This window comes from Somniosus microcephalus, chromosome 30 (assembly GCF_052327205.1).
Source record: "Somniosus microcephalus isolate GS21.2 chromosome 30, FLI_Smic_1.0, whole genome shotgun sequence".
Taxonomy (NCBI): domain Eukaryota; kingdom Metazoa; phylum Chordata; class Chondrichthyes; order Squaliformes; family Somniosidae; genus Somniosus; species Somniosus microcephalus.
Genome location: NC_141016.1, coordinates 23,381,576 through 23,402,518, shown reverse-complemented (window position 1 = coordinate 23,402,518; position 20,943 = coordinate 23,381,576). Strand labels below are relative to the sequence as shown.

Sequence of the window (20,943 nt, the reverse complement as noted above, 5' to 3'; positions counted from 1 at the left end):
TCCTTTGTGATAGGTATGACTCCAACCAGTGGAGAGTTTTCCCCCTGATTCCCACTGACTTCAATTTTACTAGGGCTCCTTGATGCCACACTCGGTCAAATGCTGCCTTGATGTCAAGGGCAGTCACTCTCCCCTCACCTGGAATTCAGCTGTTTTGTCCATGTTTGGACCAAGGCTGTAATGAGGTCTGGAGCCGAGTGGTCTTGGTGGAACCCAAACTAAACATCGGTGAGTAGGTTATTGATGGGTAAGTGCCACTTCATAACGCTGTCGATGACACCTTCCATCACTTTGCTGATGATTGAGAATAGACTGATAGGGCGGTAATTGGCCACGTTGGATTTGTCCTGCTTTTTGTGGACAGAACATACCTGGGCAATTTTCCACATTGTTGGGTAGATGCCAGTGTTGTAGCAATACTGGAACAGCTTGGCTAGAGGCGTGGCTAGTTCTGGAGCACAAGTCTTCAGCACTACAGCCAGGATATTGTCGGAGCCCATAGCCTTTGCTGTATCCAGTGAACTCAGCCATTTCTTGATACCACGAGTGAATTGAATTGACTGAAGATTGGCATCTATGATGGTGGGGACCTCAGGAGGAGGCCAATATGGATCATCCACTCTGCATTTCTGGCTGAAGATGGTTGCAAATGCTTCAGCCTTGTCTTTTGCACTCACTTGCTGGGCTCCACCATCATTGAGGATGGGGATGTTCATGGAGCCTCCCCTCCCGTTAGTTGTTTAATGGTGTGCCAGTGCAACCTTCGGTCGCCTGAGGAAGAGAGTGTTTGAAGACCAGGACCTCAAACCCGGCACTACGCTCATGGTCTACAGAGCAGCAGTGATACCCGCCCTGCTGTATGCCTCAGGATCATGGACCATGTACAGCAGGCACCTCAAAGCACTGGAGCGGTACCACCAACGCTGCCTGCAAATCCATTGGCAGGATAGGCGCACCAACGTCAGTGTTCTCGCTCAGGCCAACATCCCCAGCATCGAAGCTTTGACCACGCTCGATCAGCTCCGATGGACGGGTCACATTGTCCGCATGCCCGATACAAGACTCCCAAAACAAGCGCTCTACTCGGAGCTCCGGCACGGCAAGAGAGCCCCAAGTGGGCAGAGGAAACACTTCAAGGACACCCTCAAAGCCTCCTTGAAAAAGTGTAACATCCCCACCGACACCTGGGAATCCCTGGCCCAAGACCGCGCAAAGTGGAGGAGAAGCATTCGGGAAGGTGCCGAACACCTCGAGTCTCTTCGCCGGGAGCAAGCGGAAGCCGAGCGCACGTCAACCCAAGCACCCCACCCACCCGCCCCTTCAACCACCGTCTGCCCCACCTGTGATGGAGACTGTAGGTCCCACATTGGACTCGTCAGTCACCTGAGAACTAATTTTTAGTGTGGAAGCAAGTCATCCTCGGTTCTGAGGGACTGCCTGCGAAGAGAAGAGTTGTTTAATGGTCCACCGCCATGCAGGACTGCAGAGCTTTGATCTGGTTCGTTGGTTGTGGGATCGCTTAGCCCTGTCAATCGCATGCTGCTTCTGCTCTTTAGCATGCATGTAGTCCTGTGTTGCAGCTTCCCCAGGTTGGCACCTAATTTTCAGGTACGCCTGGTGCTGCTCCTGACATGCTCTTCTACACTCCCCATTGAACCAGGGTTGGTCGCCTGGCTTGATGGTAATGGTAGAGTGAGGGATATGTCAGGTCACGAGGTTACAGATTGTGGTGGAATACAATTCTGCTGCTGCTGATGGCCCACAGCGCCTGATGGATGCCCAGTTTTGAGCTGCTAGATCTGTTCTGAATCTATCCCATTTAGCACGGCGGTAATGCCACACAACACGACGGAGGGTGTCCTCAGTGTGAAGACGGGACTTTGTCTCCACAATGACTGTGTGGTGGCCACTCCTACCAATACTGTCATGGACAGATACCTCTGCGACAGGTAGTTTGGTGAGGACGAGGTCAAGCAGGTTTTTCTCCTTGTGTTGGTTCTCTCACCACCTGCCGCAGGCCCAGTCTAGCAGCTATGTCCTTCAGGACTCGGCCAGCTCGGTCAGTGGTGCTACCGAGCCACTCCTGGTGATGGACATTGAAGTCTCCCACCCAGAGTACATTCTGTGCGCTTGCTACCTTCAGTGTTTCTTCCAAGTGGTGTTCAACATGGAGGAGTACTGATTCATCAGCTGAAGGAGGGCGGTAGGTGGTAATCAGCAGGAGGTTTCCTTGCCCATGTTTAACACAATGCTATGAGACTAGTTGGGTGCCAATTAACAGGCACAGTTCCTCTTGTGTGGAGTTCACTATCCAAACTGGGTCATCAAGGTTGAATGCATGAGGAAAGGGATCAAGATTTGAGTCATCCTGTCCAAATACTGAGCAGCATCTGCCAATAGAATGCCATTGGTCGACTCCCGAAAACGCGTGACCTGACTGGTCTTTCACTCGAGGCCTGGTCTGGAAACTAAGAGGAAGGGACAGAGAAATTAAACTCTTGGAGAGTTCAGATTTGCAGATGGCACCAAATTGGGAGGGATAGTCAATACTGAGGAGGACTGCAACAAATTACAGGAAGACATTGATAAACTTGCAGAATGGGCATATGATTGGCAAATGAATTTCAACACAGATAAATGTGAGGTATTACATTTTGGTACGAATAATAGGGAGGTCACTTATTACTTTGGAAAATAAGAATCTAAATGGGGTAGGGGAGCAAAGGGATCTCGGAGTACAAATACACAAATCACTAAATGTAGCGAGAGAGGTTAGCAAGGCCATAAAAAAGCAAACCAAACACTAGGGTTTATTTCTAGAGGGATAGAATTGAAAAGTAGGGAAGTTATGCTAAACCTGTATCGAACCTTGGTTAGACCACACTTGGAGTACTGCGTACAGTTCTGGTCGCCATATTATAAAAAGGATATAGAGGCACTGGAGCGGGTGCAGAGAAGATTTACAAGGATGATACCAGAAATGCGAGGGTATACATATCAGGAAAGGATGAACAGGCTGGGTCTCTTTTCTCTTGATAAAAGAAGGCTGAGGGGTGACCTAATAGCGATCTTTAAAATTATGAAAGGTTTTGATAGAGTGGATACAGAGAGAATGTTTCCACTTGTGGGGAAGAGCATAACTAGAGGCCATCAATATAAGATAATCACCAAGAAATCCATAAGGGAATTCAGAAGAAACTTCTTTACCCAAAGAGTGGTGAGAATGTGGTACTCGCTACCACAGGGAGTGGTTGAAGTGAATAGTATCGATGCATTTAAGGGGTGGCTAGACAAGCATATGAGGGAGAAGGGAATAGAGGGTTATGTTGATAGATTTAGATGAGGAACGACGGGAGGAGGCTCGAGTGGAGCATAAACGCCGGCATGGACTGGTTGGGCCGAATGGCCTGTTTCTGTGCCGTGTATTCTGTGTAAGCCCGTGTAATTCACAGGCAACAAATGAGGTCCAATGGATTCCAGTAATGAGTGCTGGCCTCGGGTGTAAGCAGTGATGCTCATTAACCTGTACACTCTTGTAACAATTGCAGAACCCTCGACTCTTGGATGATGTCAGTTTCCATCCCTGTGTACGTTTCAAGCGTTGGGAGTCGGAGCGAATTCTTTCCTTCATTCCGCCTGATGGCAATTTCCGCCTCCTGTCCTATCATGTCAGCTCCCAGAAGTAAGTAAAGCTTTGCTGGAGTGAGGGGGGGTGCGGAAGAGTAGAGCGGATTTCATTCCCCTTGTGTGACTTTCTCACCTGTGGTTTAAATGGGTATTCGGAGCCAGTGATTCCAGCAAAGTGCTTCCAGAACGAATAGTGGCTGTCCTTGTAGACTATCATTCTGCTCTTTCATTTCCTGTGTCGCTGGGAGATTTGCAGGCCAAATGGATTCATGGTTTTGTGATGAATCGAACTTCCATCCTGTTACTTTGCTATCTTTTTATGTAAACCATTTAAAAGTGGGAAAATCGATATTTATAATGGGATTGAAAACGTGGGAAAATCGATATTAATAATGGGATTGAAAACGTGAAGTGTGGATTGAGAATGGGCCATCGTGGACTAGTGTCCATTTACCCCTTGCCAACTTTCCATTGTCGTTTTCTTTATAGAGAGGTAAATAAACCTAGCTAAAGCCTTCTAGAAGAGGGAACTTTTAATACATTTCCCCTTGACTGGGTACAAGTATGTCAAAATCTATAATAAAGAAAAAAGACAGACTTGCATTTATATAGCGCCTTTCACCACCATCGGACGTCTCAAAGCGCTTTACAGCCAATGAAGTATTTTTGAAGTGTAGTCACTTGTAATGTGGGAAACGCAGCAGCCAATTTGTGCACAGCAAGCTCCCACAAACAGCAATGTGATAATGACCAGATAATTTGTTCTTATGTTGATTGAGGGATAACTATTGGTCAGTACACCGGGGATAACTCCCCTGCTCTTCTTCGAAATAGTGCCATGGGATCTGTTACGTCCACCCGAGAGAGCAGACGGGACCTCGGTTTAACGTCTCATCCAAAAGACGGCACCTCCGACAGTGCGGCGCTCCCTCAGCACCGCACTGGAGTGTCAGCCTAGCTTTATGTGCTCAAGTCTCTGGAGTGGGACTTGAACCCACAACCTTCTGACTCGGAGGCGAGCGTGCTGCCCACTGAGATGAAGAAAGTTGTACAGGAAACTTTGTACTATCCGGCACCCAAGGGACCAAGCTGCTGCCGTTGCCTCAAAACTGCCGTACTCTCCAGAGTTAATGTTGAGAGATACGGAGATTCTTATCTCCGTATTTGACAACAAACACTGTTGCTTAGCAACAGCTTCTAAACACTCGGGTGTGGCCTGCAAGCTCTGTAGCTGAAGCTGTTGCTATAGCTACAGACCTTGCACAGCTTGACTGTTCAAACAAAGCAAAAAAAACAAAAAGAATAAAAAACGGCTGCTGATGTTTGCCGGTGACTCCAGATTGCCGGATAGCTCACCCCCGGATAGCACAAAGTTTCCTGTATTTAGATAATTTCGCCCTTGCGTACCTCTGTACATAAGTGTTCTCTCGTAAGCTGGTCTGATGTTGCTTCATTTGCTTTTGACATCTGACCTCAACATAAATTATTTTTAACACCTGATTCGCATCTGCAAATAACAAATCCATCGTCTTTCAATGTGCCACTAATTTGAATAGCTTGAGTTCCGCTAACTACAGATCGAAACGCTCGCTGAGTGTTTGGCTTCTCCAGCAAGCAAAGACAGCTTCCGTTTCAATCAAAGTTGTTTCCAAAACACACTGCATTGTAAATCTACCGTCACATATAAATAAACAGAATTGTTCCCTATTTGATGCATTGGATCATAGACTAGTACAGCGCAGAAGGAGGCCATTCGGCCCATCGAGTCTGTGCCGGCTCTTTCAAAGAGCAGTCCAGTCAGTCCCGCTCTTTCCCAATATCCCTGCAGTTTTTCTCCTTCAAGTATTTATCCAGTTCCCTTTTGAAGGCTACTATTGAATCTGTATCCATCCCCCTATCAGGCAGCGCATTCCGAATCCTAACCACTCCTTACATAAAAAAGTTTTTCCTCTTGTCGCCTCTGGTTCTTTTGCCAATCACCTTAAATCTGAGCCCTCTGTTTATCGACCCTTCAGCCATTGGAAACAGTTTCTCTTTATTTACTCTATCTATCTAAACCGTTAATGATTTTGAACACCTCTCTCAAATCTCCCCTTAACCTTCTCTGCTTTAAAGAGAACAATCCCAGCTTCTCCAGTCTATCCATGTACAGGAAACTTTGGTTTATCCGGAGGTTGTATGTCCGGAATACTCGATCTAACGGCAAAAATCAGGAGCCGTTTTTTTAGTTCTCGTTCTTTTTTCCCCCCCAGTCAGGCACTGCAAGGTCTGTAGCTATAGCAACAGCTTCAGCTAGAGACGCTTGCAGCTGCAGCCGACTCTTTAGAAGCTGTTGCTAAGCAACAGTGTTTGTTGTCAGATACGGAGATGAAAACCTCCGTATGCTTCAACATTAACTTTGTATGTCCGGCAGTTTTGATAGATCGGCAACACGCCGGTCCCGTCGGTGCCGGATATAACAAAGTTTCCTGTAACTGTAATCCTCATCCCTGGAACCATTCTAGTAAATCTCTTCTGTACCCTCTGCAAAGCCTTCACGTCCTTCCTAAAGTGATGATGCATGACGATACTTCAATTACAATAACTTGGAGCAGTAAGAATCAGCATCAAGCCGCTATCTTATTTGTCAACCTTACTGGGCTATTAGTTAGGGTATACAAATTAAATTAACACATTAAGACTGAGGGTGCACTTGAAACGGTTAAATAAGGGACCTCCCGCATACCTCCTTCAGTGAATCATTCTTGCATGCTGTCCACTCAGAAAACAGATCAGCTCTTTGATCTACTTAAATGTTCGAAATGTCTTAATGGCATCACTATTGAGGAGAAGACATTTAGGGGGGAAAATTGGGTTGATTTGTGCCTCTCGTTCACGTCCCGCTCAGCCCGGCGCTCCTCTTGAGTGCCCCGGGCTCTTTTCCCGGCACCCCCCGCCCCGGTGCGCACTGCGCTAGGCCTCTCTCTCTTAATCAGGGGAGGGAGGCCTGCAATGGCGCGGTGCTACGTGCCGACGTGTGTGGCGCTGTTGCACGTAGCGCCGCGATCTTTAGTAGCACCCGAAGGAGGTGGAGCGCTTCCCGTAGTGCCCACACCTCCTGCTTGGGGCGCTACTACTGAATTTTCGGCGGAGGGGCACTAACTTTAGCTCCCCGGCGACGTTAGCGGGCGCCACCCTATTTTATCCCCCTTAATCTTCCAGCGAGCATGTTTCAACTTCAAATAGTCTTGCAGTGGAGTGGTAGCTCTGTTTTATGCTCTGCATTACCAGTTTCGATGGTTGAGAAATATAGAAAAATAGCAGGATTCGGCCCTTCGAGCCTGCTCCACCATTCAATGTGATCATGGCTGATCCTCTATCTCAATACCATATTCCCGCTCTCTCCCCATACCCCTTGATGCCTTTTGTGTCTAGGTTGAGGAGCTCTATGGAGTCAGAAGCTGCTGGAAAGATCTGGCAAAGTTTTGCATTTTGTTACTGTTCTGGATTTGTTCATTGAAGTATTGTACTGTTTGTCTCAACTATTCATCTTTTTGGTAAGTAAATTGGGCTATTAGTTTTCGCCTGAATATCATGGTATTTACCATTTTTCGGAGTAATAACTAGAGCATGGTGGATGTCCTGCATGGTCTGTATGGGCAAATGGTAACAGATGTGGAGTATTTTAAACCAACGCTCGACACAAGGTTTTCAGATCGATAGTCAAGTTGTCTTTATTATACCGGTGGGGAGACAGTCTGCTCCGTCTTTAGCCAGACTTCTCCAAATTGTTACAGCAAGCCCTACATATTTATACATTCACATAAGCATGGCAGCCTCATGCACAATTCATTCCTGCCACCTGATTGGATCTTGGCCCGCATGCACCTTCACGGATTGGGTTACATGGTGTAAGCTGCATACTCAATTATTAGTCCAAACTGCTGAACGCTGATTAAAAGATAACTTGGAAGCATTGTGACCCAGATAATAAAACCCTCCGGGCAGCTGAAGTGCTCGACATCATGGCCCGGATATTCGGATCGCAAGCCTCCCGCGGGCGGAGGACAGCGATCTGGAAAAATCTGCGCCCTTACCTGAGGGCTCCCGGGAGGCGCACAATTCCGATGCTGGGCCTCTCCAAACTGCCAGAGCGCAGGGCCCACGTATCCCAGGGGTGCAGGTAGTTCACAGCGTCCCTGGGATCACGTGGGCCATGGGGAGCCAATCACAGAAGGGAATCTCCCTCCATACACCTGACGGGAAGACCTGCCAAATATATGAATGGAGATCACCCCCAAAACATAGTAAAACTTTAAATAAATTTTTTAAAAATCACATTTTTTAAATGACTTGAAAGTACAATAAATGAACTATTTTAAACAAAACTTTAAATTTTTGAAAAAAATAATTATAGTTTTTTACAGGGCCAAAAATAAACTTTTTTAAAAGTATTTTTAAATGATAAATCAGTGAAAATTTTTTTTTGTTTTTTACTTTTTTCAACACATATCCTGGTAAAAGCTGGCCTTACGCCTGCTTTTACCAGGCGTAAGAATTGTAAGGGTTTTCAGCGGGCGGAGGGTCTCCAAAAAGCGGAACTATCTGCCCGCAGAGGCCCTTCTCCCGGGCAGCTGGAGGATCCGTCAAGAGCATTCTTGACAGATCGGAAATGTCGGTTTTCAGCGTGTGCACTGTGCATGCCTGAAACCGGCATTTCCGATGTCCCTAAGGGTGTGTGCGCAGCCCGTACCCACCCGTAGGGATCGGAATATCCGGCCCCATGTCTCCACTGAGTTGTTTTTAGTCTCAAAGGTCAGTTATCTTGACCACACCTTAAGAATGTGGTCTTTCATGTTAGCAACTGTCTCTCTCACATCATTCTGTGAGCTGCCAGTGATGTTATTTAACTCTTTCCCCACTTCAGTAACCCAGTTTAGTGACCCATTATCCCCCTCATACCACTCAACCGTCACTTCATGTGAGACTCTGTTTGCTTATGAAAACAGCCCTTTCCCTGTGAACACAGTTAGAAGTGTTGGAAGGAAGCCCGTATTGTAACGCAGCTCGCAAAGGTGAAAAATGTTGATTATCTCAAAGTTCAGGAATTTTTCCGTCCAGGCGTCTTCTGATGTTGCTCTGATGCAGAATGTGCCTCTTGACGATGATTGCATCGCATGTCTGTGGATCTGAGAGTGCTGCATCCCCAGCTTACGGAGACCTGTTGGGCCATTCCTGCAAAGTGAATTTTTCAAACGATGAAACCGAGCTCAGTCAATGACGTCTGATGCTGGGTGAAGACAGAATTGATCTTGGCTGTGACGGTGTCTCCAGTCCTACGGCCTGCTGGCTACAGGCGGCACTCCAGCCAAATCCGATCCTGTCCTCCCGCAACAGTCGGCTTCAAGCTCTTCAGCTTACACTGAAGTAATGGCCACCAGGGCAAGCATCTAGCAGACTGTCTCCCAGCAGATGCCTTCAGGAAAGGGTGAGTGGAGAAAATGGCAAAAAAAATTAAATCTATTCGAAACCAAGTTTGCTATCGGGTCCTCCCCTCTCCCACCATGTCAAAGCAATCTGAATGGCCCAGAAATTCGGGTCCCCACGGGTGAGTACGCGCTGGGTACTCACGCGTAGGCCCAACGAAAGTGCCGGTTTCGTGCATGCACTGCGCATGCGCGGGAAACCGGAACTTCCGTTCTCTTGAAAGAAGGGGTTGACGGGTGGAACGCGTGCACCGGAGAGGCAGCGCGTGCGCATCGAACTTATGTTTTTTTTGCAGCTTTCTCCGAGAGGGTAAGTCTCCAGCAGTTACAGTTTTAAAAAGCAGGCGCAAGGCCTGTTTTTAACAAGGTAAGTGGTGAATTAATTAAAACATTTTTTCCACAGGTTTATTATTTTTAAATACTTTAAAGAAAGATAAGTTTATTTTTAGCCCCGTTAGAAAATGTAATTAATTTTTTCAAAAATTTTAATTATTGTTTAAAATAGTTATTTCATGTAATTTATAGTTATTTTAAAAATGTGTTTTAAAAAAAAAAAAAATTTATTTGAAGTTTTAGTGATGTTTTGGGGCTTATAGTATTTATAGGTTTGACAGCCCTTCCTGTCAAATTTATGAATGGAGCATTCCCTGCTACCATTGGCTCTCCATGGCCCACGTGATCCCAGGGGACGCTTCGAACTAACTGCGCCCCTGGGATACGCAAGCACTGCGCGCCGGCAGTTGGAGGAGGCCCAGGATCGGAATCCCACGGGGGCCCACAGCTCAACGGCCGGCGCGCTAGGTAAGTGCAGGTTGGGGGCTTGCACCCGCGGGAAGCCCCCGACTCGAATTTCTGGGCCAATATGTAGAAGAATCTTGTGTGTAATTTTTTTTTTTTAAGGAGGCTCAATTGTATTTATTCTGCCTTCCAGTCTGGTTGCCATTCCTGTCTATGTAAAACACAACATCAGCTTCCGGGATGGCAGCTCCACAGGGCGGTTCGAAATCACCATCGGCCCAAAACAAACAATGGGAAAGACGGTGGAGGGTACGGTCGTGACCAGCCAGCTGCCAAAGGTGGTCCTGAACATGAATCTCACCTCCACACAAGGCAACCACACCTTTGACCCCGTCACCAAGGTAACTGGCGCTGCCGATGGCTTGCCAATGAGCGCGTAACTAAACTTGGTTCAGGAGTAAACTCCCAAGATTAAAAATGGTACAAAAGCAAAATACTGCAGATGCTGGAAATCTGAAATAAAAACAGAAAATGCTGGAAACACGCAGCAGGTCAGGCAGCCTCTGTGGGGAGAGAGAGAGAGAGTTAACGTTCCAGGTCGATGACCCTTTGTCAGAACTGGAAAAAGTTGGAGATGGAACAGGTTTTTAAGCAAGTGCAGGGGCCGGGAGAGGGGGGAGGAGAGGAAAGAACAAAAGGGAAGGTCTGGGATAGGATGGAAGGCAGGAGAGATTAAGAGACAAAAGGGATGATGGTGCGAGGCAAAAGGAGATGGTAATGGGACAAGTTAAACAAAAGATGATTCTAGATGAAGTGTAAATGGCGCTGGCAGAATGATTGACAGCTGCCATGTGAGAGGAAAAAAAAAAGATAGGGCCGAGGTTATGATCTGAAATTGTTGAACTCAATGTTGAGGCCAGAAGGGTGTAAAGTGCCTAATCGAAAGATGAGGTGCTGTTCCTCGAGCTTACGCTGAGCTTCAGTGGAACAATGCAAGAGGCCGAGGACAGAGAGGTCTGAGTGGGAATGGAGCGGAGAATTAAAGTGACAGGCGACCGGAAGCTCGGGGTCACCCTTACGGACTGAACGGAGGTGTTCCGCAAAGCGGTCACCCAATCTGCATTTGGTCTCCCCAATGTCGAGGAGACCACATCGTGAGCAGCGAATACAGTATACTAGATTGCAAAAAGTACAAGTAACTCGCTGTTTCACCTGGAAGGGGTGTTTGGGGCCCTGGACAGTGGGAAGGGGGGAGGTAAAAGGGCAAGATTAAAAATAACTCACGTACACGCATGTTGGTCCTCTCCCAGCGCATATAATCAGCGATTCATAATTTAATCTCAACATCAACATCATTGCTGGGAAAAAAACACTGGTAGAATTATAGAAATGTCTTCACGTTTGGTCCAAAGCTCTGCTTTGGAGCTGACTAGTCTAATCCCAGTCAGTTGTTTTTTTTCCTCCATCTCCTTTTAATATTTTTCCTCAAAGTATCGACCTCACGGTTTCTGTGATTAATAGCCACTTGCAAAAATGCACTTCATAATCTTATGGCCCTTTGTATATAATAAAAAATCAGACACGATGGGCCGAAGGGCCTCTTTCTGTGCTGTAAAACTCTATGACTCTATGACTTCCAAATCTTACTCTTTATAATTTTAGCACTAATCCTCAATTATTGCTCTTTCACTAACTGGTGGAAATTATCTTTCCTTTTTTACCCTTTCAAAACGGTGAGCATCCCCGTTGGACTCCCCCCACCCGCCTCCCCCAGGCCCATCCATGGCCTTCTCTGCTGCAGGGAGCACAGGCTTAGCCTGTAAAGTTTCTGTATTTCTCGAATAAAACTGCACTGAACCTTCCTTATAGCTCCAAGAATGGGGTGTACAACTGCACGCATTCCTCCAAAGGTGGCCTAACCAATCTTGGACAGATTCACCATCACCCCCTTGTGTTTGTATCCGATCCTCTTGCCAATAACACCCAGGGTCCCACTTCCATCAATGTACATGGAAGTGATCAGATTCTGAAAATGCGCTGTCTACAAGAGCAAAAGTTGATGGTGGGCGTGATGATCCTTGAACAGCCGGTAAATGGGGAAACGTTATACGGTTGAAACTGTATTTTCTTTTGAACCACTATGCTTTGATCCAGAAGAATATCTAATGTATTGGGTTCCTCCGCTCGCATTGGGAATAAACGTGAAGTGGTTTGGTTTGTAGGAATTCTACAAAGCGAGTCTTGTACTAGATTCATTTTGAGGATCATCCCATTTGGGGTGGCGGGTCGGGGGGGGGGCGGTGGGGGTTGTGAGGACAGCAGTAGTTGTCCTGGCTTTTTTTGGGTCGTTTGCAGCAACTTGGTAATTAGTTTTAAGTAGTGAGGAGTTACATTGTTTAACAGATACAAGGTCCTGGACGCCAGCGATGTGGAATCAGTTGGGGGGTAAAAGCGGAGTGTGATCACAAGCAGTACTACGGAGCAAGTTAGCCACGAAGACGAGGAAGTTAAAGTGCTTGTAAGAACAAACAAGTGATGGTTGTGGATCAATTAATAGACTGTTTCACAGCCACCAAATGGTGATAAGTGAAGTACAGAAGCAGGCTCAATGGGGCGAATTGCCTACTCCTGTATCTATAAAACACCACCAGAAATAATGTGGAAAATATCTGCTAATTTGAAACGTTGGCACGACGTGAAAGGTCAATCGGGAGATGTCACCATGTGGACAGATATCTTGTTTCTAGTATTTGGAATGAATCATAGAATGATACCTTATGAGAGCACCTTCACCACACGGACTGCAGCGGTTCAAGAAGGCGGCTCACCACCACCACCTCGAGGGCAACTAGGAATGGGCAATAACGCCCAGGTCCCAGGAACAGATTTTTTTTTTTAAAAACAGCACAGAAGGCAGCCGATCGTGCCTGTGCTGGCTCTTTGGTAGAGCTATCCAATTAATCCCGCTCTTTCCCCAGAGCCTTGTCAATTTTTTTTCCCTTCAAGTATTTATCCAATTCCCTTTTGAATGTTTCTATTGAATCTGCTTCCGACACCCTTTCAGACAGCGCATTCCAGATCACAATAACTCGCTGTGAAAAAAATGTTTTTCCTCATGTCGCCTCTGGTTCTTTAACCAATCACTTTAAATCTGTGCCCTCTGGTTACCGACCCTTCAGCCACTGGAAACAGTTTCTCCTTATTTATTCTATCAAAACCCTTCATGATTTTGAACACCTCTTATCAAATCTCCCCTTGACCTTCTCTGCTCCAAGGGGAACAACCCCAGCTTCTCCAGTCTCTCCATGTAACTGAAGTCCCTCATCCCTGGTACCATTCTAGTAAATCTCCTCTGCACCCTCTCCAAGGCCTTGACATCCTTCCTAAAGTGCGGTGCCCAGAATTGGCCACAATACTCCAGCTGAGGCCTAACCAATGTTTTTTTTTTAAAGGTTTAGCATAACTTCCTTGCTTTTGTACTCTATTCCTCTGTTAATAAAGCCAAGGATCCCATATGCTTTTTTAACAGCCTTCTCAACTTGTCCTGTCACCTTCAATGATTTGTGTACAGACACCCCCAGGTCTCTGTTCCTGCACCCCCTTTAAAATTGTACCATTTAGTTTCTATTGCCTCTCCTCATTCTTCCTACCAAACTGTGGGACTGTTGAATTTCCTTATGAAGTAAGGCTTTTCAGGGAAACTTGGAAACAGGCGATTTTGCCAGCCCCAGGGAGGCGGGACTGCCAGGAAAATGGCCTCCATGCCATCTTGCCAGGAATTCAAGAACTCATCAAACTACAGAGAATGTCAGTGTTGGACAGCTTCAGAGCTGTCAAACGATGACAATTCATCTGTCAAAAATTTTTGACAGATGAAACGTCATACGCTGACGTTCTCTGTAACCGACTTTCTCTTAATTGGCCCGCTGGGCGGGCTTAACAAGGTCAATCAAGGGAAAATAGCGTGGGTTGGCCAGAAGTTGATGGAGGCGGGACTGAAACCTGACAAGTGGGAGTCCCGCCTCCAAAAGCTCCCCATTGGCAAAATCCATCCCGTGGTGTCTTGGAACGTTTTAAATTGTATCTTTTTTGCTTCTGTTTTCCAGCTTCACGCAGAAAAGTTTCTTTCCCCGTGGCCGCGACTATGTCCTTTAGTAATGCCGCAATGTTACTGATTTGAGCAAATGTTGCTCTGAACTCTGACGGTGCACCTGATTGGCCACAAATTTCTTGTTGCAGATACTGTCGTGGGATATTGGGAAGATCAACCCACAGAAGCTGCCCAGCCTGAAGGGCTCCATGAGTCTGCAGGCAGGGACGCCCAAACCTGACGAGAACCCCAATATTGGCATCCAGTTCAAAATCCAACAGCTGGCCATATCAGGCAAGAAGTGCAGGAAAACGTTGATCTCGGTCTTTGACGTGTTGGGGTTGGGGTGGTTTGCTTTTACACTCTGCAAGAAAAGGGGTGTGGGGGGGGGGGCTTAAAAAAAAAAAAAATAGGGTGGCTGTCTACTTGCAGTGTTGTCCTTTGGGGTGGAGGCTGAGGGTTTCTGCATCACTGCTGGTCATACTCCGCGACTGTCTGTTTACAAATGTAGCTTAAGAGTGATCGGGCCAGAAATTCGGGTCAGAGGCTTCCCGTGGGTGCAAGCCCCCGACCCGCACTTTCCTAGCGTGCCGGCCTTTGTGCTGTGGGCCCGTGTGGGATTCCAATCCTGGGCCTCCTCCAACTGCCGGCGCGCAGTGCTTGTGTATCCCAGGGGCGCAGTTAGTTCGATGCGTCCCCTGGGATCACATGGGCCATGGAGAGCCAATGGTAGCAGGGAATTTCTATTCATAGATTTGACAGGAAGAGCTGTCAAATCTATGAAATAGAGATCGGCCCCAAAATATAACTAAAACTTCAAATAAATTTTTTAAAAACATCACATTTTTAAAATAACTATAAATTACATAAAATAACTATTTTAAACAATTTAAATTTTTGAAAAAATGAATTAGTTTTTAACGGGGCTAAAAATAAACTTACCTTTCTTTAAAGTATTTAAAAATAATAAACCTGTGGGGAAAAAATGTTTTAATTTTACTTAATTCACCACTTACCTTGTTAAAAGCAGGCCTTGTGACTACATTTTAAAAGTGTAACTGCTGGAGACTTACCCTCCCGGAGAAAACAGTAAAAAAAAAAAAAAAAATTTTTTAAAAACCCGGGAGTTCCAGGCGTATGCACTACCTCTCCGGCGCACGCGTTCGACCTGTGAACCCCTTTCAAGGGAACGGAAGTTCCGGTTTCCCGCGCATGCACGAAACCGGCACTTTCGTTGGCCCTACGCGTGAGTACCCAGCGCGTACTCGCCCGTGGGGATCCGAAGTTCTGGCCCAACATGTTTCCCTTTACGCTGTCAGCGCCCTGGAGCTCCCGTGTGGCCGGCCAGCTTTAAAATGCAAAAAACATGCATTTGTGTCTGAGCCGCGTGGCCCCTCCACCCCCCCCCCCCCCCCCCCCCCCAAAAAAAGAGAGGGAACATTGGTGGTGACAGCGGCTGCCAGGTTTTGTTTTCTCATTTTCCATCTGCTCCTATTCTTTGCCCTGTTCGTGGTGGATGAAGCTATTCTACGTGGTGGCAGGGCAAAAGGCATTGATGCAAAACCGGCCCTAACCTGAGGGGAAAAATCATTTGAACTCTTCCCCTGTAGTTCCACTCGCATCTCATGCAGGCACGTCTCCGCTGTTCGTCTGCTGACAAGACTATTTGCGGTTTTCCATCCAATGTTGCTTCTGAATTGTGACCCAGCAAGTGGGTTTCCCCCCCCCCCCCTACTGCTCCCTGAGGTTTGAACAACTTGGCAGTTTATTGAGGGACGGGGGTGCAAGTGTATAAACATTCGACCAGAGAAAGTTATGCAAAGAAACAACTGTTAAGTAGTTGCAAGGAAAAGTTATGGGAAAATTCAACATGTTAGGACTCTAGCTTTGTGTTGAATATCACTGACTAACAGAAGGATATTTTAGAATAGCATGCCGCAGTAAAGGATCCCTGTTGCTCCTCCGTATTTGGGTGGGCTCTAATTTTTTAACACGACTACCAATGACAGAACTTGTATCCACAACTTAAAATACCTGAAAGATCGCTGGATGGTAGAAATCACCTTCAAACTTGCCTGGAACTGATAACTTGGTTCTGTTGAAAATAGGAGCGTTGGTAGATTGGTGTTTTCTTGCTGCGGGGTTAAGGGGCAAGGACTGGGCTAATATTTTTCCTTCGGGAGAATCTGTTGGGTGAGAAGTGAACTGATTGCAATAGACCAATTCATATTGACAGATTCTTGATCAGATGAAGAGTGGGGGAGTGTGGACAGAACTGAAAATGGCCTAAACAGGAAACTTGAAATGATGGATTAAAACCGATTCCTTGTTTGTATTGTTTTTACATGTTGCCTATTAAGGAAATAAATAAAGACTTGCATTTATACAGCGCCTTTAGGCAGCTAATGTTTTGTCCTGTTGAAATGAAGGCTACCTATAGTGGGGAACAGAGCACTTTTATGTTTTGTACAGTATCGGCATTAATCACTTCACAACCTTTGACCCCGAGATGAGCTTCTGACCATATCCGCTCCATCACGAAGACCGCCTACTTCCATCTCCGTAACATCGCCAGACTCCGCCCCTTGCCTCAGCTCATCCGCTGCCTTTGTTACTTCTAGACTTGGCTATTCCAATGCACTCCTGGCTGGCCTCCCACATTCTACCCCACGTAAACTTGAGCTCATTCAAAGCTCGGCTGCCCGTGTCCTAACTCGCACCAAGTCCTGTTCACCCATCACCCCCACTGTGCTCGCCAACCTACATTGGCTCCCGGTTAAGCAACGTCTCGATTTTAAAATTTTCATCCTTGTTTTCAAATCCCTCCGTGGCCTCGCCCCTCCCAATCTCTGTAATCGCCTCCAGCCCCACAACCCCCCGAGATATCTGCGCTCCTCTAATTCTGCCCTCTTGCGCAACCCAGTTTTAATCGGTTCATCATTGTTGCCGTGCCTTCAGCTGCCTGGGCCCTAAGCTCTGGAATTCCCTCCCGAAACCTCTCCGGTTTCTACCTCTCTTTCCTCCTTTTAAGACGCTCCTTAAAAACTACGTTCATCTGAGCTAATATCTCCTTATGTGGCTCGGTGTTGTATTTTGTTTTCGAAGGCTTCTGTGAGGCGCCTTGGGACATTTTACTATGCTAAAGGCGCTATATAAATGTAAGTTGTTTGGGTTTGCCATGGGTTAGATGGAAAGCGAGGGATCCTTTGATGCTGTGCCATTCTCAGAGCAGCACTTAACTAAAGCTGTGTGACATTTTGATTTCTGATCGGCGATCATGATGACCATTGAGTGAGACTGCACACATGATGCCAGTTCTGTTGTCTGCTGCTAATGTGGGACTGGATTGAGATTGTTCAAAAGTTGCTCCACTGATAACTTTGCAACTTTATCTACCTTTTTTATTCTTCCAACCCTTACCGGTTGCGTACAGTAACCCACAAAGTGCAGTTTCAGTTCGATGCACCATGTTATATTGAGGTTGTCTTAGAATCAAACTCTCTTACTGATACTGTGTTGCATCTTGTCTCAGGTCTGAAGGTAAATCGACTGGACATGTATGGCGAGAAATACAAACCGTTCAAAGGCATCAAGTACATGACAAAAGCTGGAAAATTCCAAGTCCGAACATAGTCGCTGCTCTGAAGGCGCTGGCTTGTTGCAAGCAGTGAAGTGTTCATTCCCCACCTCTCTGCTTACCGGTTGAATGTTTCCCCTTTGTCTTGTGTGTTGTGTTGGTGTCGATACAAACAGCTTGCATGGTTAGCTGCATTTCCGGGCTCTGGAGCTGGCTCGCGACCTTGACCCACAGTGTTCTTAGTGTGAGCCAAAGGCTTAGACTTGCTGTGCCCTGTGGTAACGTTAATGTGACCAGTCTTCCCTCACTGAAGGAGTGCTGTTACTGTTACAGTACGCTAGCCACCGACCGGCCTAAAATGTTAGCCCCTTAAATATAATTATATAAACTGCCATTATCCGTGCACGGAAGGGGGTAATGTAAAGTTTTGCCATGTGGTGCTATTTTTGCGTCGCAGAAGTAGAATTCAGAAGAAGCACTGCTACGGAAAGCAGTGCGACCGTATTGCTCTACCGTCGCCCAGACTCTGCTGTGTTGGGTCAGGTTTGGCATCGCACTTCTGCATTCTCATTATTACAATAACTGCTCGCACGTTTGAGTTGTTAGGGTGATAATTTTGTTTTACATTGTTATTGCCCCTCAAGGGGACATGTTGATTTTCACACGACCCTTTTCTGCTTCTTGCTTGTTCCACCCCCCCCCCCCCCCCCAACCTTCGAGCAATACTTGCTGTTCATGAGACCCAAGCTGATATTTCAGTGTTCAGTGAGCTTAAATACCCGGTGGCGCGCACAACATAAAGGACGCACGTGTCATTTGGAACCACGTTTGTTTGCATACTTGCATGTACCGAGTGTTAAGAGTGCAGTGCTGCATTGTCTATTTGCCTTTTTTGAAGAGGGGTGTCAGTAAGTCCAAGAGTATTCCTGAATGTTGGGGCTGTCTGTGTTGGAATGAAGTGGTACAAAGTTATTCCTCGGGTCAGTCTTAGGTTAGTGCATTTTCTTGTTGCATCTTCCTGACCATGCCTGTACTTCGCTCCGTTTAAAAGTAGCGCATGGCCAGCTATTCCGTGTACCAAATGGCTGTGGGGGAAAGTATTGTGCAGTAACTAAAATTGTTGAAGAATCTCTGTGAACGGAGCATGTAGGATCTGAATAGGTGCAGTGTCCGTCAGTGCCGCACAGGGTAATCTTTGAAATTAAACAAGGCGAGGTGAAAGTCTCTATTGGATAAGTTGTTGAAGTTGTCCAAACTTGAACAACTTGCTTATTTACACTACTGTTTTCCACCCTCAGTGATTCCTGACTTTCAACATTTTCACATGCAAAAAAAAATGACTCGTGGGCAAATATGTATTTTTCTGATTTTTTTTTTTCATAAGCACTGTTGGTCACCACTCTTCAATTTGAGGTGGAGTTGGTCATGGACAATGCAGAAAAGGTCTGATTTATGGAGCTCGATTTGGCACCAATATTGTGTTAGCAGGAACTCAAACAAATTCAAAAGAAGAACCTTATCATTTCTCAATAATAACAGGAAATTGTTGCTCCCTCGGGTTCCCAGCAGGCACTGGGTATTAAAGCTTTTATTGAAGTCCAATTAAATGAATGAGCTCCTGAGGTAATTGTCAAGTTTTGGAACTTATCACATTGTGCAAACTATTTAATGCTAACTGACTGCGGACAAATCCTTTTATCAACGTCGCTGGTTGTTGCCATGTTCTTGAGGGCTGAACACACCAGCGAGACCCTGTAACAGGATTACAATAATATCTAGACTATCCAGATAGCCCAGTCCCTCCTGCACAGAATCACGCTGTGCTGGTTGGCTTAGTAGGAAAACAAATTTGGTACCAATCGTTCAACTATGATGAGATAAAATTTGACCAAATAAGGACTGATGAGAACACGCAGCACAAATGCAGTTGTCTCCCTCTTGTCCTACCTTGCGCTTTACACTGTACGAAGGAGAGTGGCAGTGGAGTCGTCGTCTTTTGCCCCCCACTCACACACACTGCTTTGTGAAAATGTTGAAACTTTGAAATCTGCTGCTAGAAGACCGGCCTTGCAGTTCTCACAGTGCACTTTTGTTGATGTTTACTCATTTTGTTCCACGACTGTTTGAAGTTCAACATGCTGGGATGTTTTAACTCCGTTGGCGCCTCTGAATTAAACACCGGGGACCACAGTTAACTGAATTTGACTCAAACTGGGGGAGAGGAAACATTCAGCAATCCGAACTGGCGATAAAAGAAAGCAAACTAGACACTTCTCCTTCCTGTTTCTTTTTCTGTGTATCGGGTATATGATGAAGACTGAATGTTCTATCTTTTTGGTTAATTTTGCTATGATGAGGCCCAAATAAAACAAAGTCGATGTGGATATTTGTTGGTGTAGCACAGGCCCACATGTGACGCACTAAATTTGAAGGTGTCCTTTTGGGAGACTTGGGCCTTGTAGGTAGTACAATGTTTTAATTTATTGGGTGTAATTTAAAAGAATAACCATTGCTGTCCTCTCCAGTTGGGTAGTGTTAATACACTGGTTCTATCATGGAGCAGGTGCTTGAAGAGTGTATCCGTTGGTGTTTAGCATTAAATAAAGTAAAACATTGTTATAACAAAGTGCCAGTGGAATATTGTGTTCCTGTTACCTTCTTCAAACCTTTTTCTGCGTGCTCATAGAACGCAAAGCTTTGTGAGACAAACACTGTGTGGGTCCACCAATCAACCAGCCTCGCCACGGTTAGATTGTCTAAAGACGAGGCTGACCTTTACCATTTGCGTTCTTTCCTTCGCCAACCTGCAGTTGGCTGTCTGTGGTCATTCTTCTGCTCCAATCTTCCCACGTATTCTTGCTGTCTCCGCTTTGGCCTTGCGTGTTCCTTTCCCACCTGGGACCCATTGCCTCACCTTCCAAGTTCAATGAACGTCAGTCAGCCAGACGACATAAGTGCAAACCCGCGGCAATCTTTTGACTGTGGTTTCAATGGCTGCGCAAAAACATACTCATTATATCCCTTGCATTCTGCCAGCTGGTAACCAACATCCTCATTGCCCAACACGTTCAAAAACGCCCACTCTCTGCTTCTGTGTTTAGCGCCTTCTAAATGTGCCGATTGAACACGAGCCTCGCGTACAAAATGTTTTTTCCTCATCCTCGCGTGCTATTCTTTATTCACAGAGTGGGTTCCATACTCCATTAGAAATACTTTCAGCCAAAGTAATGCACCTCTACATTTCTTTCTCACCATTCTCCTGCAGCAGGCATACAACTCCTCCATAATGAAGCAGTCCATGCCCACATACAACAAGACCTGGACGACGTTCAGGCTCGGGCTGATGTGTGGCACAAATATTTCCTGCCACTTAAGTGCCAGGCACTGACTATCTCCAACAAGCGAGAGTCTAACCATTGCCCCTTGACATTCAACGGCATTACCAT

At 46.2% G+C, this 20,943-nt stretch overlaps 1 protein-coding gene across 3 annotated transcripts in view; it reads left to right on the top strand.

Annotated features, from left to right (window-relative positions):
* Window positions 1–20,123, top strand: part of LOC147098017 (AP-3 complex subunit mu-2) — a 38,258-nt gene extending 18,135 nt beyond the window's left edge. For all 3 annotated transcript variants that reach the window (XM_085971210.1, XM_085971211.1, XM_085971212.1), the window contains 4 exons: window positions 3,549–3,682; window positions 10,024–10,231; window positions 14,070–14,214; window positions 17,453–20,123. In XM_085971210.1, the coding sequence (XP_085827336.1) occupies window positions 3,549–3,682; window positions 10,024–10,231; window positions 14,070–14,214; window positions 17,453–17,553 (588 nt within the window). In that variant the 3' untranslated portion in view covers window positions 17,554–20,123. The remainder of the gene's footprint in view (window positions 1–3,548; window positions 3,683–10,023; window positions 10,232–14,069; window positions 14,215–17,452) is intronic.
* Window positions 20,124–20,943: the final 820 nt, after the last annotated feature.